Source organism: Neltuma alba, unplaced genomic scaffold, assembly GCF_004799145.2.
Source record: "Neltuma alba isolate B1F8T4 unplaced genomic scaffold, ASM479914v2 tig00010910_pilon, whole genome shotgun sequence".
NCBI lineage: Eukaryota > Viridiplantae > Streptophyta > Magnoliopsida > Fabales > Fabaceae > Neltuma > Neltuma alba.
Window position 1 is genome coordinate 21,276 of NW_021635688.1, and position 24,605 is coordinate 45,880.

General features: G+C 35.6%; 2 protein-coding genes across 2 annotated transcripts; both read left to right on the plus strand.

The window, feature by feature from the left end:
* The first annotated feature begins 1,794 nt into the window (after positions 1–1,794).
* Positions 1,795–3,096, plus strand: LOC114759857 (peroxidase 57-like). The gene is made up of 2 exons (XM_028949094.1): positions 1,795–1,884; positions 2,734–3,096. The coding sequence occupies exons 1-2, from the start codon at positions 1,795–1,797 to the stop codon at positions 3,094–3,096; spliced, it is 453 nt and encodes a 150-aa protein (XP_028804927.1).
* Positions 3,097–22,427: 19,331 nt separating this feature from the next.
* LOC114759856 (ribonuclease 1-like) lies at positions 22,428–23,847 on the plus strand. Its single transcript, XM_028949091.1, has 4 exons — positions 22,428–22,541; positions 22,657–22,812; positions 23,057–23,255; positions 23,578–23,847. The coding sequence occupies exons 1-4, from the start codon at positions 22,428–22,430 to the stop codon at positions 23,799–23,801; spliced, it is 693 nt and encodes a 230-aa protein (XP_028804924.1). The 3' UTR covers positions 23,802–23,847.
* Positions 23,848–24,605: the final 758 nt, after the last annotated feature.

Here is a 24,605-nt window from a genome sequence, read left to right on the forward strand (position 1 = left end):
ATTTAATTCCCTTAGATGGGACGTAGTTGCAATTTTTCCAAAAAAAAGATGCTGAGACAAAAGTACGGAACGTTGGTACTTAATCAGAAATTAGCAGAAAACGAAAGAGGAACAGAACGGTAAGGATTTGGAAGTGGGTGGGGTCCACGAGAGGGCAAGGTGGGGCCACCCTGCTACAGTCTGGCCCCCCTAGAACCACGTCACTATCCACGTGGGAAAGAACCCAATTCTCGCTCCACGTACTTTTAGGCCCACTGTGGGCCTTACCTCAGGTACCGTACCACCGCCTCTCTTTTTTTTTTTTTTTGATACATGTAGAGAGGGAAACCCTCCAGCTAAGATCCGAGGTGTTGCCTTATGTCTTCATGCAGGACATTTGTAATCTCCATTATGGGTGTTTCCATTGGGTGGTATCCCCAAGTAGTATTTAGGGCCATCTTCGCGAGAACATCCGCAGCGGCGTTCGCGTTTCTACTGATATGGGTTATCTCGAGTTCCCAGTTCCGCTTCAGGAGAGCTTTGATCTCCGTTAGGAGTCCGGCATAGGGGTGGTCGCTAGTGTCATCCCTGCTAAGTAACTGTACCACCTCAAATGCATCAGTTTCTGCGATGATTCGTCTTTCTCCTCTATCCCATGCCATTTTCAGGCCAAGCAGTAGAGCCCATAATTCTGCATGTGTACTGTTACCTCCTTCGATATGAAACATGAAGCCTGATATGAACACACCAGCTTCGTCTCGTAGCAGGCCACCGCTGCCAGTACCCGTACTCAGCGACCAAGCTCCATCCACGTTAAGTTTCTTCCAACCCTCACTGGGTGCTGACCATCCTGCACGTCGGTCACTCACTTGGTGCCCGTTGATTTTCGTGCCTGCAAGTTTCTGACGCGTTCGGGCAATGCTCTGTATTATTATTCTGGCTTTAGTTATCAAAGCCTCATTGCTTGTATGCTTCTGTTCGAAGATTCGGAGGTTGCGTCGTTTCCATATTAGCCAGCATATCGTCGTGAATAAGCTGCTCCATTCCTCACTTCTATGTGGGCACTTCTTCCGAGTGTTCTCCTGTATCCACGATGTTAAGTTTCCCTCGAAGAAGCTCCTGTGTATGGCTGGGGGTATTAACGTAGTCCACAGCTGTTTGGTCTCTCTGCAATCACGCAACACGTGAATAGTAGACTCCGAGAAGCAGTTGCACCACGTGCACAGGGTGTCATTTGTCATTCCCCTGCGAGAACGCTCCTCGTTGGTCAGCAGCTTATTCTGCAAGGCTAGCCAGAGGAAGGATCTACATCTCTGTATTGTGTCAATTTTCCACACTCGTTGCCAAGCTATCTGTCTATCTTCTTGTTCATTATTGATCACGCTATAAGCACTTCGGACGGTGAAGGCGCCATGTTTATCATGCTTCCATCTAACACTGCCAGTCGAGGGATTCAAAATGCATCCATCTTCCACAAAACGCCATGCTGCTTTAATTCCCGACCAGGTATTCGATCCAGGTCGAGCTTGATTTATTGTTGGAAGTAAGTCGTCTCCACATTTATATTTGGTGCGTATCACCCGTACCCATAGGTCATTCGGTTTCTTTATGAGGTTCCATCCGAGCTTAGCCATATAAGCCAAGTTTTGTGCCTTCATTCTTTTGAAACCCAACCCTCCATTATCCTTGGTCCTGCAAACGTTCTCCCACGCCACCAAGTGTGCTCGTCGTTTCTCTGTCGTGGAACCCCATAGGAAGTTTCGATTAAGCTGTTCAATCTCATTACAAGTAGATGTGGGTAGTGATGCGGTTTGCATGGTATATCCTGGCATTGCTGACGTTACAGAATTAATTAAAGTGGCTCGGCCCGCAAGGGAGACCGTACCACCGCCTCTCGGTCTTATGGTATCAAAACAAAAAAACCCTCCTGCTTTACAAAATTAGCTAAATGATTTTAAAAATAATCTTATAGCATATGAAATAAATATATGAAAGAATTTATTTTGATTTTAAAAATATATAATTTTTAAAAATATTTTTTTTAAAATACCAAACACCCCATAATCACAGTTCCCATATACAAGTGTCGTATACTATGTAAAATCTTCGAAGATAAATATATTTTAAATTTTACGTTGAAGTTTACCTTGTGCATGATTAGACTTGGATTGTCATTGTTGGTACATCTTATTGTAGTGGTCAATAAAAAGCCACACAGAGCATGGGGATATGTATCTCATTTTATTGAGTTTGTTTGAAAGATGTTATAAATTGTGGGAACAAAATATGGAGAGAGGGGAGGGTGGAAATGGAAATTACTAGTCTTAAAATTATTGGATAAGGTTAAGAGTGAGCATTAATTCCATATTTTAATTACCTGTTTAAAAATTTGAGTGATCATTCCGCATCTTACTAATTATTCAGAACCAGTTTTAATGCTTATCATTTTAATGAGCATCCTGAACTCATCAGATTTGGGCCGTCTATATCTCATTTAGATAGTCTAAATTTAAAATCTTTAATTAATTATTTCTAAATAAAAAACTATTTTTTAAAAGAATGACAATTAAGATATTATCCTATTTTAGATTTTATATATATTAAAATAATTATTTTGAATAAAAAAAAATTAAATCTGGATCATGAGATATGAATGATTTAAATTTGATGAGTTTGGAGTGCTCATCATAGTGATAAGTACCGAGACTAGTTCGCTGACTATTCTGGCTAACTGATTAATAACATGAATCGCAGGGTTGCGATGCATCGTTACTGATAAACTCCACTGAGGCGGAGAAAGACGCTGGTGCAAGAGTACGAGGATTTGATTTCATCGACAAGGTGAAGGAAAGGCTTGAAGCAGCGTGCCCTTCCACGGTGTCATGTGCTGATATCATAACACTAGCCACCAGAGACGCCGTGGCTCTGGCCGGAGGACCCAAATATGAGGTTCACACCGGGCGACGTGACGGGCTCGTCTCTAGAAGCAGGGAGGTTGCTTTGTCAGGACCAGGTATCTCAGTGCAGAATCTTGGATTTCTTTGCCAGGAAGGGAATCGGACGACAAGACATGGTGAGCCTTATGGGTGGAAACACGGTGAGAAAGGCGTTTGGTAGATTTTTGGACACCAAGCGCCATTCATAATGGATAACCGGTACTAAAAGCAAATTCTTCAAAAAAAAAAAAAATGGCGTTCTATCCGTTGATCAAAACCTTGCTGTTTCTACGTCAACAAAAGTATTGTCACTGCCGTTGCATCTGACACTGCTCAGTTTCAGCAAAGCTTCGCTGATGCAATGGTCAAGATGGGTAGAATTCAAGTTCTGGTTGGTAATGCTGGAGAAATTCGTAAGAAATGTAGTGCTTTTAACAATTAATTAAGCACGACAGCAGAATTGCTGCAATTTTTTATGCTTCTTTTATTGTGAAACGTCGAATTGTATGCCTGTTTCTATTTGTATTTGGAAATTAACGTGATGCAGTCAAATAACAAAATTTTTTTAATACCACAATTAAGCAAATGAGAATTACATTTTTTTTTTCCAAGGAAGAAGCTGGACAGCTGCTTTGAAATTAAAGGAAGTTCGAACGAGACGAGTAGAACTTTTTAGAAGAAAAGGTTGCCTGTTCACAGGCACAGGTCTAATTGTAGCTTTTTTAAGGTCAGCCGGGACCTAGCTAGCTGCACAATTGGATACGTGTGGGCGCTTATGCATGGAATTGCAGCAAGATGCATGTTAATTAGGTCCATTTGTTAATATGCTTGTATGTAATTTGAGTCGTACGTACTACTAAGTACCATTTAACTTTATGATCCAGTTGTCACTATTTTTTAGTACTAAGAAAAACAAAAGAAGGTATAGCACGTAATTAAGCAAGAGACAACTAAGATTTCTGAATAAGGAAACTAGCGGGACAATGACTACGAACAGACGTTCAAATTACGAGACAAATGGAACCTTTATGGAAAGAAAAATGTTATTTGTACTTGTGAACAGGTCCAATTATAAGACAGAGTGAGTTTTCATCTTGCTGCTGACTGTATATTTGAAGAAGTTTGAGCATATGGCGTTGAAGCTAGATGTCCTGTTATTGTTGGGTCCACGCCCGTTACGGCTATTCATATAGATTATATATTACACTTTCGGTACTTAATATAAAATTTATTTAACTAATTTGATTAGATTAAGAAAGTTAGGTAAGTTAGTTAATTATAAGAAATATGACATGCTTTTCCTAAAACACTATAATCATCTTTCTTAAGATCCTCTCTTCATCTTCTACTTGATTATGGTTGAGAAAGTATCTATAAGGTTAGTTTAGAAAAAAAATGATAAATATAAAAAATAGGTTTTATATTTAAAACCAAAACCAATTCAATAATTAGGTTCTATATTAAGGATCGGACGAGTAATAAAAAATTTGTTATGTTAAAAGTATATTTTTTTTGTAAATATGATAAATTTCGTCCACTAAACATTTTATTTGAAAAAAAATGCATGCATCTCTAAACTTGGTGTGATTTTTTCTATAAATAAAACAGTGTGACTTGTCTCATATCTTACAAAGTGATAAATTTAATTAATTTTTTAAGTCATATAAGAACTTTGTTGATAAATAATTTGTAAATACATGTATAAGGCTTGAAGGCATATTTCAACGCCGACAGCAAACTTATTGACTCAAATCACTTAAACTTTTTTCATTGGGAAAAATTAAAAAAAAAAAACTTTATATATATTTTTTAATTTTGAAACTCGCAAAATAAAAGTTTGACCGAGTTCTTGATGGCAGTGTCTTCTTTCGCTCTCCACAAAAGTAAGCACACCGGATTCACATGACATTTTGGAAGGTTCATACAAACCAAGCGGACCAATCTAGAAAAAAAGAGAACTATTTTCAACGAGAACTTTGGAATAAATTCCAAGGTAAGGTAGCTAACATCTAGTTCTTGAGACGAACGCACGATCGAGGACGTACACAGTTCAGCCCCATACGTTCTACTATCTCCAGTCGTAATTATAAGAGTTAGTTAACTAATTTAAGGAGATTAAGAAAACAAGCTAAGTTAGTTATTTGTCATAAATAGATGTTGTCTTTCCTAAAATATCTTTGCTAATCAAATGTATTAGCTAGAACTACCATTATTAGAAGAACTACTTTGGACAAAAATGCATAAATATGGGAGACAAAGTAGATTAGGATCTTATATTTAGGATCAAAATAAAAGTCAAACAAGGTCTTATATTAAGGATCGGAGGTAGTATTATTTATCTCTTTGAATGTAAATTGGAAAAAATTATGAAATATTAGTTTTAAGTACTTAGAAATTTTATGAAAATGTTTATTTCCCAAAAAGTGGTTTAAATAACTTTAAAACTATTTTTAGTGCAAAAATGGATTAATTTCTTAGAAAATTCTAAAAAAAAAATTTAAACGTTTCTAATTCATTTGGAAATTTTAGGAAAATTATTTTTTAAGTGATAAAGAAGCCATTTGAGATATAAAATTATTAAAATGGGTTAAGGATTAATTTCTAGAGTTAATGGTTATTTCCGTGGAAATTTTTTTTTTTTAAAAAAGAAGAAGCTTGGAGATGATTTTTTACCCAAAATTTTTATGGGAATTATTTTAAGGGTCAATAAAGTTATTGGATGAGGAAAATTCATATAAAATACTATGGATTAATTTTTGGATTCACTCTTTAATTTCAAGAAATTTAAGCGAAGGATGGAATAAGAAATAAGAAATATAGAGGGGCAAATGGGTCCAGGAATTTCACTGCCACACTTCACACGTGTGCCCGGCCTTTTAACCATCTGATTCACTCCTCCCATTCTCATTTGTTTGCTGCTGCTCAAAGTAAAAAGAAGAGAGGAACGCGAGAGAGGGAGTCAACGTCGAAGAGTGGTTCCATGGGAACAATCTCGCATGCAAGATTAGTTTTGAGCTGAGGTAAGCTCTTTTGACATCATTCTACTCTTGATTTCTGCATATGGAGTGTATTTGGGATAATGAAAGATCTGAAAGTTAGAGAGAAAAAAGAAAAAATGGGAAATAAGGAAGATATGCACGTGTGAAAAATGAAAAAATGGGAAATAAGGAAGATATGCACGTGTGTTTGGTTCTATTACATGCTGATTTTCTAGCTTGCATGTGTTGTTTTTCTTCTCTGTTCTGGTTGCCAAAAAGTAGAGGTGAAAGTCGCAAGTTTGAGATGAAAATGGGCCAATGCTTGTGGAGTGTGTTGAATGGGTTGCATGTGGACTTTTGCTCTGTTTTGTCCTTGGCGAAACAGAGTCTGGGTTCTTTTATAATCATGGCATTCAATTTGAGTCTGGCAGGTAATAAATGTTGCTGCATGTTGATGATAATGATTGCATGTGAGTTTTGGTTCTATTGTTCAGTCCTAGAGCTAGAAATGAGGGTTTTGGTACATGGGGCTCGAATTCATGAAGATAAGGGGGAAAGAATTGAACCGATATATATATATATATATATATATATTGTTGCGGCTGTTTTGAATGTAGTTTAAGAGTGATATTATAATGATTCTTGGCTGATTAAGTTTCAAAGCCCATAATTTCATGCTTTGGTGGTAGCAACGGGATCATTGGGTTGTGAAGTTTCTTGTTTATGTTGAAAAGAAAAAAAAAAAAGGGTGAACTGCTGGATTGTGTGTCTGGTTTCATCAGATGGTTAGAAAATGATAGATAAATATATACATGTATATGTCATGGGGTATGGAGTAATGATTAATTGGAATTTTTTATATTTTAAATATTTTTAATTATTAGGAAAATTTAGTTTTATTTTGATTGAATGTCATCTTTTACCATCAGCTATCATTTTCATTTAATTTTAGGATTTCTAGAATATTATACATTTAATTTTTAGGGTTAGGTTGAGGCTTGTAAACACTACTACTACAAAACAAGCTTTCATAACGCTAATTTACGGCGGTTATAAAAAAAAAACACTATAAAAAATATGACGGTGGCATTTCTGGAATTATAGGCATACTTTTAAAGGCGGTTATTTAAAAAACTGCCGTAAAAAGTCTTATCAGAATTTTAAAATCCATCACGCAATAGTTTTTACTTTTCAGAGTCAGAGCTCATAGTCCCCCATTACCATCCTTACTCAATTTTCTCCCTCCTCCTACCTTTGTCGGCGTTTATATGTTCTTCCATCACTATCACTGTCATTGTTACCGTCGCCATCGCCTCATCCTCTTCTTTCTTATTTGTGAGTTTTTCACCTCCATTCTTTCTTTAGATTTCATAGTTTTTGTGGTTTGATATAATTATTTTTTTGGTTAAAAATATGATGTTTAATATGAGTTTAAAGAGATTTGATTTTTATCAGATCTGAGTCTTTGATTTTATCTTTATTAAATCTTAGTAGCTTCGATCTGATGGTTGAAGGTGAACCTAAGTAGCGTTATTACGGTGGGAAAGAATCTACGTTTGCTCCATCAGAATGCTTTTAACTAGTGAGAGATTATTGGTTTTGATTTTCAGACCCCTTCCTTTGAGGCTTTGTTCTCTCATTCCATCCTTATCAATAAGGTGAAACATAGACTAAAAAAAAAAAAAAACTTTTCACGGTGGTTATTTACATAATCGTTGTGAAATCCTCTACATTTTACATTGATGGCATAGAAGTCGCTCTCAAAACCATCGTAAAAAGTTCATTTTAACCGCCGTTAAATTTTTTTTTAATACTAGTGAAATAGACTCTCAACTCATTTTCTTCGTATGTGTTATTATTTGAATAAATATATTATTGAGTTTCTTCTCCTTTGAGTTCTCTTTCCCTTTTATTCTTCTAATTTCTCCCTCCTTTCTTGTTGTCTTCCCCCTCTAGTGTCTCCCTTCCCCTTCTCTTTACCTCACTCTTCTTCTATATTCTCCTTCTTCTTTCTTTTGCCTACCCATTCTGCGTCAATTGGTACTAGAGTCAGGTTTATACTTCTCTTCTCCTTGCGTATAAGCCTTCCAAGTTAACGTTGAAAGTCTAAATAGCCTTCTGTAGCTTCAAGATTATAAAGTTTTTCTATGCCACATTGTTTTGCATGGTTTTAGCCATTTTAGGTCTCCCTCAAGTAACAAATCATCACAAGAACTTAGCCAAGTTTCTTGAGGATCATCATCTGGAGCTGCTGCTTGGTTAAACTTTTTCCTCTTTCTGTCCATTTCATTTTAAAAAAGAAAAAAGAAAAAGAAAACAAAGGAAAAAAAGTAAAACGCAAAAAAGAAAGAAAGAAAAATGCCAAAAAAAATGTTGCAAAAAAAAAAAAGAGTGAAATAAAAAGAGGAAAAAAATCAAAATCCAAAAAGAAAAATTGATTTTCTCAACTTCTTAATTTTGTTTTTTTAAATTTTTTTTAATTTATATTCTTTATTGCTTTAGTTAACCTACTTGTTTTATCATAGACTGGCCCTATGCTCGGGTCAAATTTATCCTAGGTTAGTTTAGGTTTCTAGCAGTTTTCCTGTGGGGTTTTGGAACACCCCAAGATTACTGTGAAGACTTTGCTTAATTTGTTACTTATTTACCAAGTTTAATCCCTGTGGAGCTATAGAGTTCTCTAAGGATTAAACTTGTTAAACAGGATCTTCACCTTATAGGTGGAGGCAACTTGGGAACTTTTTTTAGTTTTTGAGAACCACCTTGAAATTCCTAAGAAGCATGTTGTTCAGTTGTAATTATGAGTTTTAGAGGACACCCCTGTAAAGAATGTCGATATAAATATGGCACCCTACCTCAATATATCCAGCTCGACAGGACTTCGAAAATTATCGATGCTACAAATATGAGGAACGTCACTATCATCAATATGATGGGTATGCTGATCAACAATTGTATAAATATACTAATTGTTTTCATATTGATCAATATGGGGTTCAAGGCTGAAGAAGACAATGAGGCCATTAAAGAGCATTGACATTTGGATTTCATAATAACTAAGCTCGAGTATATGTGAGATCAAATCAATGAGTAAAAAAAAGAAAGAAAAAGCCGGGAAAATGAGCCGAGTCCGTCGGGCTGGCCCGTTTAAGCTTTGAAATTATGAGGGTCGGGCTTGATATTTTTCCCTTCAAATAAGAAATAAGCCCTGGAGGGCCGAGGGCTTAAAAGGGCCAGCCCTTTTAAGCCCTTTTATAATTTTTTTTTTTTTAAATTTTTTTATATAATTCTAATGTTATTAATTTTTTACATTATTAAATATTTCAAATATTTAGTTATTATTATCATTTTAAAATAAATTTAGTGTTAGACAATAATTTATCCAATTAAATATTTAAAAAATTGGTTAATTTGGACTTTAATAATGATTTGATTTATATTATATGCGTTGATATTTTTAAACTATATATATATATTTGATAATAGAGTATTTTTATACTTATATAACTTGTGATTCTATAATTTGAATTAGAAATTTATGAGTTTCAACAATGTTTCTCACATTAAAGAAAAATAATAGCTAGATTGTAAAATTTAAAAGTAAAATTCCTATAAAGAAGAAAAACTTGATATTTTTGTTACGAAAGAAAATCATACTTATGAAGAAGAGTAATTAATTATAGTGATGATGAAGTTTCAAAAGATTAATGATAGTATTTATTTATTGCACAATTGCACTATAGATAAAACTTTTGAATGTTGTTGTCTTGTTAATGAATGTTTTAGATGTTCTTGGATGTTGATGGATATTTATATATGATGATATTTTATATTTGTGACTTAATTTTATTAATATTTATGTTTTTTTAATTATTTCATTGGTTTATTTTTATTGTTTTATAAAAAATAGTATTTTTTTCTTAAACGGGCCAAGAGCCCGCAGGCCGGCCCTGAGCCCTATAGTTTAAGGGCCGGGCCTAGCAAATTGAGGCATTTTTGAAATTTTAGCCCTGAAGGGCCGTCCCTTTTAAGCCTACTAGGGCCAGGCCAGCCCTGATTCCCACCTCTAGAGAAAAGGCATCATATAAAAAACAGCAAGTTGACGAAAGCCGAAGCTCCACCCTTAAGGCTAGAAGATCAAATTCACATCCTATCAATGTACTGCCCCTTGCACATGTGGACCTAACTAACGGCTTTGAAGTTAGGGAAAATTACACACAGGTCCCACATAAGACAATTAATTTTGAAAAAAGTCCGTCGAAATCCCCAAATGCTTCCTAAGCTCCTAGGGACTTCAGAGTAAAAAATTAAAATTGTGAAATTACGTACTTGCCCTCACCAAATGACAACATGCACAGTTACAGTTACAACCTATACAGTAGCCAATCACGACTTACATTTGAGTTATTCACAATATGCATAGAAGCTAATCACAACCCACACTCAACCAAATGATAACATGCACAGCATACAGTCACAACCTACACAGCAGCCAATCACAACATTTTCAATTAGTGAGGGCAAGTAGGTAATTTCACAATTTTAATTTTTTGCTCTGAAGTTCCTGGGGACTTAGGAAGCATTTGAGGATTTCAAAGGATTTTTTAAGATTTAATTGTATTCTGTGGGACTTGTGTGTAATTTTCCCTTGAAGTTAACCGCACCAGCACCTATGCCACAACAAGCACCATTAGATACTGTTGTGACTCAAGTGAACGATGACTCTAATCTCGTTGTCATTAGCAAAACAAACTGTTCAATCAATCAATAATTATGTCACATCCTATAAATTTTGTCCTGCAAGATGAGGGACTCAGAACTAACTATGCGTTAGATAAAATAGTAGAGATAGAGATGAAAAAAATTTGGAAGTGAAACCCGGGTAGGAATCGAACTATCATTTTAAAAAATTTCGGTTAAAAAATAGCAGTATTGGAAATTGTGTACAAAATTCTCAAAAATTCCTAAAAAAATAGAATAAAGTGTATAAAACAGTATCTGACTCCTAAAAGTGAAAATAGAATGATAATTATTTATCAGAGAATTTTCTATAATTATGGGTATTTTTGACTAAACAGGAAAAATTAGCCAGAGTAAATTATTTTAGCCTCAATTGTTTAGACAGAAATAAGAAAAATTAGTTGGAAGTTTATTATAGGTTGTAAAATTATTTCTAACTCTTGAAGTGAAAAGGCCAACTTTAAAAATATTCAAAGCCAAATTATGTCAGAAAAAAGGTCAATTTTAGAAAAAATTAAATAGGAGGAGTTACAGGTTGAATTTTTACCTGAAAAAAAAATTGGTGAACTTCTTCTCCATATGAGGAAATTATTGACGTAGAGGAATGAATTTTAGAATTACTAGATTGGACATGATCTAGGAAAAATTTAACTGATACAAAGAGATTATATAGGGAAATAAATTAAAACTTGGTGGAACAATTTTTCTCCCAAAATTTCTGCTATATATAGTGCCAAAAATGATGAGAGGGACATGGATAGAATAATACCATTTACTAAGGGAGATAATTGGAAAATGATTAAAATAGTTGTCTTCCATCACAAGATAAATATGCTAAAGACACTTGGCAAGAAGAGAAGTTGTTCATGAGTTTAATCAAGTTTTCTCTTCTTTCTTCTTCTTCCAATGCCATCTAGCTTGATGATGTAAGGAGACAAATGGCTAGTTATCTCATTCTCTCATAATACTTGGCATGATTATGTAAAAGATGGCTTGATGACGGGGATAAATAGCTATTAGAATTCTAATTTTTGCTATGGGAAAAACAAGGGCAAAAATTTGTCTATAAATACCTCCCACACACATACATAATTCAGCCAACATAAGGAGACATAGGGAGGAAAGTTTTTGCTCTTGGATCAAAGGGAAAAGGAAGAGAAAAAGAAAAAAGAAACGAAGTCAATTGTAAGACAATACACAAAGTAAGTTAAGGATTTAATTATCTTGATTGGTGATTGATTTTGATGAATAAAAATGACTAAAAATCCTATGATATCTTACTGCTCAAAATCATATAAGTCATGACATAAATGATTAAAGGGTCGCCTAGGGATTAAAGGATAGAAAAAGACTAAAAACTTGTGCTGAAACTTAGAATGCCCTAATTGTATATTTGATACGCATTGTCCATTGGAAAAAAAAGGCTCTAACAACAAAGGAAAGGAAGCAAGAGTCAAGCTTGAAGTATATTTTTAATTAAAAATTATATTAGAATAAATATTTTTACTAATTTACCCCTCATTATACTAAATTTCTAATTTTTCTTTTAATATTAATATTTATTGATGAATCTATTTAATATCTTTACTAAATTTAGACAAAATTTAAGTAACTTAGAATTAAGAACTTGATAGAAAATTTGAGTAATTTTTTAACAAAGATATGTTTTATGAAATATATTTAAAATTTTGAATTATAACATATTAATATAACAATATGAAAATTGTATCATTTTATAACTTTATAGTTTAATTGAAAATACTTATATACAAGTACAAAACTTTTTTAGTCGAATATATATTTAAAAGATATGTTTTGATAAATAAATGAGATTAAACATTTACATTTATTCAAAAAAATTTTATAATTATGAAATTAATTAAATTTTTATGGTAATTTATTAAACCGTATAACAAATATTAAAATATGCAATAAAATTATTTTTAAATTCTGGATAAAGATATGTCATATGTGATTAATTGATAATTATTAAATAATATTTGTAATATAGAGGAAATTTTAGTCAAAATAATGAGTCAACAATATGATTTAATAGTCAACTAATATGTGTGTGGGTGTGTGAAAGTTAAATATCAAAACTAAAAGAGAGATTTGTGCAGTATATATTTTAATTTTAACAAAGTTCCATGTAGATTTTCAAAATAAAAAGAAGGTCTTTAGAATTTAAGTTATGTAAAGGAGAGGTTGATGTATTTTATTCTTCTTTTTATCATGCGCCTAAATCTGTATTTATCTTTATCATAAAATTATTATTTTTTAAAATATTTTCTAGACTATTTATCATTTACATTTTACTATTGTTTGCCAAAAAAATCTACATTTTATTACTATTGATATTTGTCTTTATAGCTTCGTTATTAACTGAAATAACCAAAATATATTTAAAAATATATTATTTTAATTATGATTGATCTGACTCAAACTTGATAACTGCTTGACCTATACTAATCCTTAAATCATTACCTCGACTAGTTCATTACCTGATCCGGTTTTTAGTTCCTTACTAAAAAGAAACCAAAAGAAATTATCGCAACAATAGATGTTAATTATATAAAATAAATTCATAGAACACTTAGAATTTGTTTATATTGAATTGGGTAGTTGCCATGAATAATTCCCTTAAGATTTGCATTTAAACTAAATTTAAATCAAATGAGATTATAACATATAAAGAGATATTAAATAATTAAATGATATGAGAAAATTTATATATATGGTTAAAGTGAAATAATGAAAAATTAATATGATGTTATTTAATAATTCTCTGGAAACTCAACACAAAAACCACACACACATATATAGAGAGAGAGTGGTTAACAGTAGTTATTCACGGGCATTTTCAAAATATGGACGCTTTTGATTAGAGAAAAAAATTCAAAAATAATGTGGCACGCTGTGGTGCTTGACCCAGCTAATAAAAATACAATATGTTAAAAGATCATGAGCATACAACCTGCTATCTATAATTGAGGAAACCATAAGGATTCAACATTTTGCCATAATATTGTTTCCTATGGAGGAGCCCCTAAAGGAATTCTTATGGAAAAATAAAAATATTGTGGGTTCGGTCTTTCATTCTCGATGTTTCACAGTTGCTCTCCTTTGGATCAGAAACTCTAATATGGGGAATTTTGCTGATAAGCTTGCCCTTCATATTCATTGTGTGAAGAAGAAATTCATTTGCTTTCCTTCTGAAGACAACTCTACCCTTGGTATCACTTGGCAGGAGACACCTCTCATCTGCTTATCTTCTTCCATTCAGTTTTTGTGATCCCTAAACTTAGTGATGTAAAACAAAAATGAGAAAGGCAAAGAGAAGGGAGATCAGAGAAGAATATTAGAGAGAAAGGGAGAGCAGAGACAAAAACGGGAGTGGAAAAAAACTATCTGATACGTTCAATAATGCCAAGTCTGCTTACATGATAGAAACCTAGGGTACTTATAACCTAATTTTAAATAAAATTATTAAAATACAAAATCAATAAGTGGGTTAGTGGGTAGTTAACAAAATAAAATAACTAACAAAGAAAATTAATTAAATTTGCATCATTTCCCTCCGGTTCGAAGAACTCGCCATCGGAGAGTTAGAAAGCTGGTAGTTGTCGAGGAGGGTGGCATCCACACAACTGAACTTGTCCTCGGTGAGCCATGTAGCGTCTGAATTAGGACAACCTTTTCAACGAATGAGGTAATGACTGATGGAACCTGCTGGAGTTAGAACCGTCTGCTTATCCATCACAATGTCAATGGCTTTCGCTGGAGGCGCAACTCTAGGCACGGGTGGGGTTGGGGCCTAGTGAGTCTGAGTACCTATAGGGTCATTAGAACACAAAAAGGGCGGCTCGAAAGTGTCTCGATAAGGAACAAGATCTTCAACATTAAATACTGGACTAATAGACATATCTGGAGGTAACTCTAATAAATATGCATTAGGCCCTAACTTCTTGGAAATGCAAAATGGGCCACAGGCATGGGCGTGCCGCTTCTTGTAAGGCCTCTTTGGGAAACGCTCAGGTCGTATACGAGCCATGACAAGGTCGCCAATATCGAACTCTTGGTGCTGTTGATAGACATCAGCAGCTATCTTATACCTTTCATTATTTAAAGCTAACTTACATCTAACCTTAGCATGAATATCATGAAGACGATGTGCAAAGGTCTCGGCAGACTCAGAAGGGCGAGTAGATAGGAGCAGGGGAACAAGGTCAATAGGCTGCTTTGGGTTGTGACCTTAGACAATTTGGAATGGGCTTTTGCCAGTGGATCTATTGACTGAGTTATTGTAAGCAAATTCAGCTACAGGCAAGACTAAATCCCAGTTACTGGGCTTATCGCCAACTAACTTACGGAGCAGGTCAAGCTATGATTAGTCACTTCAGTCTATCAGTTAGTCTGAGGGTGGAAAGCAGACGAGAACTTCAGTTGCATACTAAAGAGCTTCCAGAGGGTCATCTAGAAATAGCTGACAAACTTGACATCCCTATTAGAGACGATGGTGGTAGGCAAATCGTGAAGACGGATAACCTCTCGAAAGAAAAGCTTGACCGGATGTGAGGCATCGGTAGGCCTACTGCATGGGATGAAATGTGCCATTTTTTAGAATCTATCAACTACAACCAAGATAGAATCGTGCCCTCGCACTGCCTTTGCAACCCAAGCACAAAATCCATACTAATGTCCTTCCATGGTGCTTGAGAAACAAGAAGAGGCGTGTACAACCCAGTACTCCTCTTCTTTGCCTTTGCTGTATGGCATGTACAACACTGGCAAAGGATTCGAGCAACATCACGCTTAAGGGAAGGACAGTAGAACTTGTCTTCAACCATGGCCGTAGTCTTCTGAATGCCAAAGTGTCCAGCTAGCCCTCCCACATGTAATTCCCAAATGAGAAAATCGCGCAATGACATGCAGGGAATACACAACCTAGACCTACGAAGCAGGTAGCCATCATCGATTAGGAAATTCACATGATCCTGATAGTTGCCATCTTTAACCTCATCATAAATGATGCCAAAGTCAGGACACGAAGTGTACTCGTCCTTGAGCTTATCAAATCCCACGACATTAACTGTTAAGGTGTTGAGAACGTGGATTCTTCGACTAAGAGTGTCAGCTACCTTGTTCTCTACCCCTGGGCAGTACTTGATCACAAAGGTAAATTTCCTGAATAAACTCACTCCACTTAGCATGTTTGGCATTCAAGTGCCGTTGGGAGCTAAGGAACTTGAGAGACTGGTGGTCTGAGTAGATGACAAATTGTTAGGGAAGGAGATAGTACTTCCAATGCTCTAAAGAGTAAAAAATGGCATAGAACTCCTTGTTGTACGTGGAGTACTTTTGCTTGGCCTCAATAAGCTTCTCACTGAAGTAGGTGACAGGGTGGCCTTCTTGGCTTAGAACGCCTCCAATTCCAACCTCAGAAGCATCACAAGCAACTTTAAAGCAGTTGTGAAACTCAAGTAAAGCTAGGACAGGAGCACTCGAGAGTTTCTCCTTAATGGTGCTGAAAGCTATGAAGGCTGTGGGAGTCCACTTGAACTTATCCTTTTTCAAGCAGTCAATAATTGAAGACATAAGGGTGTTGAAATCTTTAATGAAACGCCGATAGAAGGATGCTAGCCCATGAAAGCTCTGTGCTTTATGCAGTGTCTGTGATTCTAGCCAATCTTGGATGGCTCAGACTTTTGCAGGATCTGCAGACAAGCCTTGTTCTAAGACAATGAATCCAAGAAATGTAACTTGACTTTGTAGGAAGGAGCACTTTGGTAGGTTAAGATAAAAATTCTCCTTCTAAAGAATGAGGAGTACCTGTATAAGGTGATGCATGTGGTCATCTCTGGATTTACTGAAAACCAGAATGTCATCAAAATAGACAACCACGAACTTTCCTAAATAAGGCTGCAACATATGCATCATCACTCGCATGAATGTGCTTTGGGTGTTCGTTAAGCTGAATGGCATAATGAGCCACTCGTACAGTCCATCTTGCATCTTGAACTGGGTCTTCCACTCATCTCCTTGCTTGATTTGAATTTGATGGTAACCACTGTGAAGATCGAGCTTGGAGAACTACTTAGATCCAGACACCAAATCAAGCATGTCTTCCAACCTAGGGATCAGCAACCGATACTTGACGATTATCTTGTTGATAGCTCGACTATCAACACACATTCGCCATGAGTTGTCTTTCTTCAGAGTCAGAAGGGCAGGGACAGCACAAGGACTGAGGCTATACTGGATGTAGCCCTCCTTAAGCAAGCTGTTAACCTGTCGATTGAGCTCTTCCTGATCGTTAGGGTTCATCCTGTAGTGTGGAAGGTTGGGTAGCTATGATCGTGGAACCAAATCAATCACATGCTGGATGTTCCTCATGGGTGGCAAGTCAGGAGGTAACTCTTGAGGTGTAACATCCTTAAACTCATCCAAGAGTTGGGTCACCTCTTTAAGAAAGTTGTCAGGTGTTGGTGCAGAAGGAGAAACGACCTTGGAAATGACGGCAAGGATGACATCAACCTCTCTACTTTCTTTGATGAACTACTTCTCTGTTAGGAGGTAAAGGTTAATGGGCTTAGAGGTGGATCCTTTTGTGAAGGCAGGACCTTTTGCTTTGTACTCAGGCTTTGCAGGATGGAGTAAGATGGTCTTGCCCTCATGCCTGAAGATGTGGTTGTTCACTCGGCCATGGATAGTGACATCATGGTCATATAGTCACAGGCATTCTAAAAGAATGTAAGACACGTCCATAGAGATCACGACACACAAAACATCTTCCTTGTAGTCACCCAAATAGAGTGGGACACGACACTACTAGGTGATAAGCAATGAAGTTTTGTTGACCCATACAACACTGAAAGGCTTAGCAATTGGCTCCGTCTTAAGTCCAAGATGAGCGACACCTTGAGTAGAGATCATATTCCTTTTGCTTCCACTGTCAATAACCAACTTGCATGACTTGTTACCACACTTCACAAAGGTGTGAAAGATGTTGTTTTGTTTCTAAGGGTCATCTGGTGTTGGGACAGTTAGGAGACGTCGCATCACTCCAAGATGACTTGATAGCACTTTGTCACAATTAATCTCTTTGTCCACATCAGAAGGAATATCAACAGGGTCAACGACTATATCTAGCACTCTCTCGAGTAGTGCATCATCTTGAGATTCGATAAGCAACGCACGTTGCAGGCACTTTGAAGCAATGTGTCCTTTTGAGTGACACTTGAAACACTCTATCGATGAGCTACCCGTGCGAACGTTTAAGGCTGATGACTCTCTCAGTCTTGAAGCACTTGGCCCCGAAAGTTGTTGACTTACCTATTGATTGGCCGAGGTAGCAGAGCTACGAGCGGGATGAGACTCTAATCCTAAGAAGCTGGGATGCCTGAAGGAGGGATATTTAGGCAGAGTCAATCTCGATAGCCTTATGATATGCTTCCTCTAAACTATAGGGGCAGTTTACTTTGAGCTCCCTCGGTATGTCATCCCTAAGGCCACCGATGAATCTCTCGATAATGACAAAACTTGACTCATTTAAGTCATTGGGGATCAGAAGGTCATCGTATCAAGAGATGTAGTCAGCTACTGACAAGGTTCCCTACTTGAGGTTATTCAATTGGTTGAAGAGAGTACTCAAGTGGCTGACTGGCACGTGCTTTTCCTTAAGCTTCAGCTTTATCTCCTCCCACGTTGTGACGGGAGGTTGCCCTAAGCGTTTGAGGTTTGCTTGGACATGCTGCCAATACTTTTATGCAGATTTGATGAGCTTGATCTTGGTAAAGTGAACACGCTATATGTCACTCATATCGTACCAGTCGAAGTATTCGTCCATGGTGGCTAACCAATCGAGGAAGACATTCGCATCTAATCGACCATTAAAGTCAAGTGCCTCAACCTTAACCCTCTTCATCGCATCATCATTGTAGTCTTGTCAAGGGGTGTCTTAGTATCACCTAGGTGGCGACGGGTCTTGTCCATATCTGGGACAAGCTGTGTACCTTCCGTAGGTACGTCGATTCCCAAGGTGGGATTCGTAATGATTCTTTATACCTTGCTTATTCCATGGGTCGTCCTCTTTCTCGAGGGGTTGGGGAAAGGCCTCAACATGCGGCAGTCTAACCTATGGGTTACGTGGACTTATAGAAAGCTGGAAGCCTTTAGTGAGAGATGGTCCAACATTGTCAAGCTTGGTGTGCACTTGATTGGTCCTCGAGATATTTCCAAAAATTCCTTCTACACCGTTACTAAAGACCTGCCTATTAGTTCTCAGGAGAGAATCCCTAATCTCCTACTGGGAGGTCCTAAGCTCTTGATTAGCTATCTTGAGCTCCTGAGTAGTGGCTCTAAGCTCTTCACACTGGGAGTTATATTCTTGCTTAATCTTGGACAAAGATTCCTTAAGGCATTTGGTGAGTTCATTCAGTTTTAGTTCAAAGGTCTGAAGTCTCTGGTCCATTTAGGATTAGAGGGGGCTAACACGGGGTTCTAAGGATTGAAGTGCTTGATCTAAGGTGTCTTGTCTATTTTCAATATCAAGAATAGTCATGCAACAGATAGGCGAAAGCTAACAACAAATAATGAAGCAAGTAAAGAAGCTACTAATAAAATGAAAATAAATTCTCTTTTTTTTTTCCCTCTCTTTTTTTTCTAAGCTATAAAATACTAAACACGAATAAACAACAAAAATATATACATAGCAAAAGTAAAATAACACAGTAGGAGAAACAACAATAGTATCCAGCAATAACAATGACCTAAAGCAATAAAAAGTAACCTCCAGTACATTAATGGTTACAGTAATTAATTGAGGGTCAATTAGGCCTTACCGTTGTGGCTTTACAACACCAAAAGGTACCCCAATGCTCCTGGGTGACTGCTCTTGGCGTTGGGAAGGTCGGTGGTGGAAGAAACGGTGTGAAACAGGGTCTAAACGGGCAAAAAAGGCGATCTCGTTGAGCTAGTGACGGGGCGGTGCACAGGACACTGGTTGGCCGTGACACTGGTTGCCCATGACCTTTTTGGGTCTAGCCATGTTCCTCCCTGCGAACCTGATGGAGGTGGTTTCACGCCAATCAGAGGTCGGACGAGAGAGTTATGAGCCTTCAAAGTGACAGTGACGGTGACGGTGATCTCGCGCAGTGGACTATTCTGGCAGTACTTCACCGTGAAACTGAGTAGTATGGACGGGTATTGGCCAATGAGGATGATGACGGGGGTGGCATGTTGAGAGGAAGCTTGGGAGTGAATGGACAAAGGCGATTGTGCAGCAAAAACTGGAGAGTGATGACACTATGCATAACTTTGAACTTAAGGGCATGTTTGGATGGTTTGGATTGATAGAAATTGAACACAGGGAAGCACAACCTTGGCTCTAATGCCAAAATTGATGTAAAATAGAAAGGAGAAAGGGGAAGAGAAGGGAGATCAGAGGAGAATATTAGAGAGAAAGGGAGAGCAGAGACGAGAACGAGAGTGGAAAAAAACTATCTGATACATTCAATAATGCCAAGTCTGTTTACATGATAGAAACTTAGGGTACTTATAACCTAATTTTAAATAAAATAATTAAAATACAAAATCAATAAGTGGGTTAGTGGGTAGTTAACAAAATAAAATAACTAACAAAATAAAATTAATTAATTAAATCTGCATCACTTAGTTTTCTAGATTTTGGTTTTCTTAATGTAGGTTTATTAAGTTATTATAATTTGTGAGGACTCTTTATTATCTGCAATTATCCTTTTGTTTTTGGTGAAAAAAAAAGAAAGTAAAAATAAGATGATCTATAAGAATTGATGATTTTTTTTTTGTGGGTTGAAATTATACAATAATAAACGTGGTAGATCTGGTTTCCTATTTCACATATAGGAAAGTTTAGATTTTTTAACCAAATTTTCCATTAATAAATAATGCACTTAATGTAACTGATGTAAAATGTTATAGCCTACATAAGCTGAGGTGAGCAACATTGGCTTTAACGTTTTTTTTTTTTTTGTTTTTGACCGGAACATTGGCTTTAACGTTGAAGCAAGCATTTTGCGATTTGAAAGCATGACAACATCTTTCAACAATAGGCCAGCTGTATGGCCGAGAAAACACAATAGGCCAGCTGGCAGAAGGAGGGGGCAAAAATGAAAAAAATAAATTGGATTCATACGTGGACCAGGAAAAGGGTCGGGGTGCATTCATATTGGGGTATTGTATTAACTCTGGTTTTAATTATAAAATATCGTTTATAAATTACAAATAAGATTTTACAAATAGGATTAGAGGTAATATCTATTAATATATATAAATAGTTATTTAGATTGGAAGTTTTTGACCAGCATATTTAGATTAGAAGTTGTCTCATTAATCTAAACAATTTTAATATATGTAATTAATAAAAATAATTTAGAAATTATAAATTTGAGAAGAAAATATATTAAAATCTTATATTTAATGTTATATCCAATTAATTGTTACAAGGGAGTACCTTCTACACGTATGTCCATTTTTGTCAATAAGAAAAATAATTGATAATTTTGGAATCATCCCTTTGTCCCAAATTTGAAAGCAAACAGAAAGCTCCAATACGATCCATCTACACTTAACTAAATAACCAACCAGCTGGCTAAAAAAAATAAGTAAATAAATAAATAACGAACCAAACTTGTGCATACAGATGGGCTGATGGCCGATGGAGTGCTTGGGTTGGTAGTTATAATTGAATCGATAATATTTTTTACATTTATAATTTGCATCATTTGAGATCAGCATTTTCAAATATAATTAAAAAAGAAAAACAAAAGAAAATCTGGACTTTCCTTATTTCATTTACAGTTTACAAAAGGGATGCACGTTATTTACGTGTCTGATCTCTACCGTCACTAAAAAGGAATCCGTTCCAAATTGACGTGATAATATCTCTCTCAAAACACACTCATAATTAGATAAAAAAGTTATAGGAAAAATTAATATGCAATTTCATATAATTTCTCTTTATTTTTAATTATATGCTTATAGTTTTTTCCCTGGGTTCCTATAGTGTCTGCTATTTATAGATATTGATCCATACATTCATAATATATTAATTTGTAAAAGAAATATTACATCAATAGTAGATCAGCATATATATCTCATTTAATTTTGCAACATGCATCTAAATAAAATCATAGCTAATCAGATTACAAATTAATTTATTTTTATGTTGCCAATAAATAAATGATATCTCATACCAGCCCAAGTTAAAAGATCATGAATATATGATATTAATATCTATAAACGATGAAAGTGTAAGGACCAAATTAAAAAGAGAATACAGGGAACTCATTAAAAATCGGGTAAAATTATGAGGATTTGTAAATTGATTTTTTCAAAATTATATATTTGAGGAGAGATCAAGAATAAAAAATAATTGCTATAGTGGCATATAATTATATCTCTTCATATCCTCTTGTCTTTTTCCAAATAAATGAACGTCTGATGGGAAGGATCGAAGTTGATCGATAACACACCTAATGAATGATATTCTTTGAACAATCATAATTTGATTGGATTTCGTTCATATACTATTTCTTGTTCATTCCCCTCTGTACATACAAAATTGAACCGACACGTCAATTTGAGTTTGAAGCATTTACACACGTAAAAATCAAAACCTGATATGATTGGAACTGAGAATATCCTGTTTCTGATACTCCTCACCTTCCATTTTTGCGCCTATAAATTAATGTATCACCCATCACTAGCTTCATTCTTTCCTTGATTGTTTCAATCCCACAAATCTGAGAACACCAAAATGAAGTCCAAGGGATCCTTCTTCTTCATGAATATCAGCCTTGTGCTGCTTCTGCAGAATCTCTCAGTTCTCTGTGTTTCACAGGACTTCGATTTCTTCTACTTTGTCCAACAGGTTTGTTCACAAAGTCCTATGCCTTCGCTTCGCTCGTTTTGAAATAACCATGAAACACTATATATACATACATATATATATCTGAAACTGAAATTGTTTGCATCTGATTTTGAAGTGGCCAGGATCATATTGTGACACCCAGAAGAGTTGTTGCTACCCGACAACTGGAAAGCCTGAAGCAGATTTTGGCATCCATGGACTGTGGCCTAATTATAATGATGGCTCCTATCCATCTAACTGTGATTCTTCTAACTCCTTTAAGCAATCTGAGGTATGACCTTTTTCTTTCGGCGACATAGGGTCTTTTCATTCGTTCATGCTCTGCCAAATCTGATACTCTCGGCAAAATAATAGTTTTAGATGATCTAAGTCGTGTCTGAGAACACATTTATGCTTAAGGACTCTATTCCCTTACACGAATGCCTCCCAGAATCAAACAGACCCTTACTGAAATATCTCAGGGAAAGGGAACTACAAGATGCAGGACACTGACATGATTTTGGATATGGCTACAGATATCAGACTTGACAAACAGTTTGCAGAAGGACTGGCCAACACTGGCATGCCCAAGTGGGAATGGGATACAATTCTGGAGCCATGAATGGGAGAAACATGGAACTTGCTCTGAGTCAGTTCTTCAGCAACATGATTACTTTGAAGCTGCTCTCACTCTCAAACAGAAATCCAATCTCCTTCAAGCTCTTAATACTGCTGGTGCATCTCTGAACTTTTTTAATGTTAGTTGTCTTTAGATTTTCTTCATCCATAATTTGCATACCTTAAGAAAGAGAGAGGGATAGAGAGACAAAAACATAACTGTCTGTGTGTGGGTCCCACATGTCATAATTGGGTATGGGGCTCAATATATCTTTTTCTATCTAATTTGGATCTCTTTCTGAACGGATCATCTACATTTTCATTTTGTGAATTTAGAGGCCGAATGATATATAGATTGATGATTAAGGCCATGGGATTTTGAAATAGTGAATAGTTTTGTTTGTCTGAGGCTTATATGGGTTGATGTGTGAATATATAGGAATAGAAGCAAATGGAGGATCCTACAGCCTGAGCAGCATAAAAGGGGTTATAAAGGAAGCAACTGGCTATACTCCATTTATAGAGTGTAATGATGATTCTTCTGGCAACAGTCAACTCTACCAAGTATATTTGTGTGTTGATACTTCTGGTTCCAACTTTATTGAATGTCCAGTGTTTCCTAATGGCAAGTGTGGTTCACAGATTCAATTCCCATCTTTCTGATATGATAATACATAGACTTTAGAGTCTTGCTGTGATGTTGATTTTTGCTTTTGTATTGATTCCTTTTCCATTAAATGACAGTGATAACTATTTCATATGCTTGTTGTAATTAGTGTTGGGTAACTATTTAAGTATATTAAAAAATGGAGCTTGAATGTGCAACTTTAATCCCAAAAGTGGGGAAAAAGCAACCTAAAAGTCAACTTTTTTAAAACAGTTTTGATGCTGAGCGTCACATCTAGAGCATGTCTTCTGATTGATGTATGGAAACGAAAATTGTTTTTCCCAATAAAACTATTTGGATGATTTAAATTTCTTAGTAATTTTTATAGATTTTCAAAATTTTTAAATTTAAAAGTGAAACAAAACACAACGATATGTAATTTAAAACTATCACATTATTATAAAACACATTTTTTTTTGTAACACCTAGCTCTAAAGATACAGGTAATTACTCAATAAAGAATCACTTTTCAAGTTGTAAGGTATCCAAAATTTTGAACTTTTAATAACTTTTACTTTAATCAATTTAGAATAGGGGTGAGCATTTCAGTTCAGTTTCAGAAAAAACTGCAAAAACCAAATTGAATAAATTTTTAAAGCCGAATCAAAACTGATCAATGGAAATTAATGGAACCAAATTAACTAAAATATTTTGGTTCAGTTGTTAGCCTTTGATGGGTTTTAGACTTTCTTTCTTTGTTTTATTTTTATTTTTATTTTTTTACTTTGTAATCCAGTCAGATTTTCTCAATTCTCAACAAGCAAAACTGAATGCATATAGCATGAGGACCCATACTTTTT

What these genes read in the sequence shown, in the direction of transcription:
- LOC114759857 (XM_028949094.1), top strand. Translation starts at nt 1,795, where the DNA reads ATGGTATATCCTGGCATTGCTGACGTTACAGAATTAATTAAAGTGGCT. An exon ending in CACCGCCTCTCGGTCTTATG is followed by an intron (nt 1,885 to 2,733) that starts GTATCAAAACAA and finishes CATGAATCGCAG; the next exon opens with GGTTGCGATGCATCGTTACT.
- LOC114759856 (XM_028949091.1), top strand. Translation starts at nt 22,428, where the DNA reads ATGAAGTCCAAGGGATCCTTCTTCTTCATGAATATCAGCCTTGTGCTG. An exon ending in ACTCCTTTAAGCAATCTGAG is followed by an intron (nt 22,813 to 23,056) that starts GTATGACCTTTT and finishes ATATGGCTACAG; the next exon opens with ATATCAGACTTGACAAACAG. An exon ending in TCAAGCTCTTAATACTGCTG is followed by an intron (nt 23,256 to 23,577) that starts GTGCATCTCTGA and finishes GTGAATATATAG; the next exon opens with GAATAGAAGCAAATGGAGGA.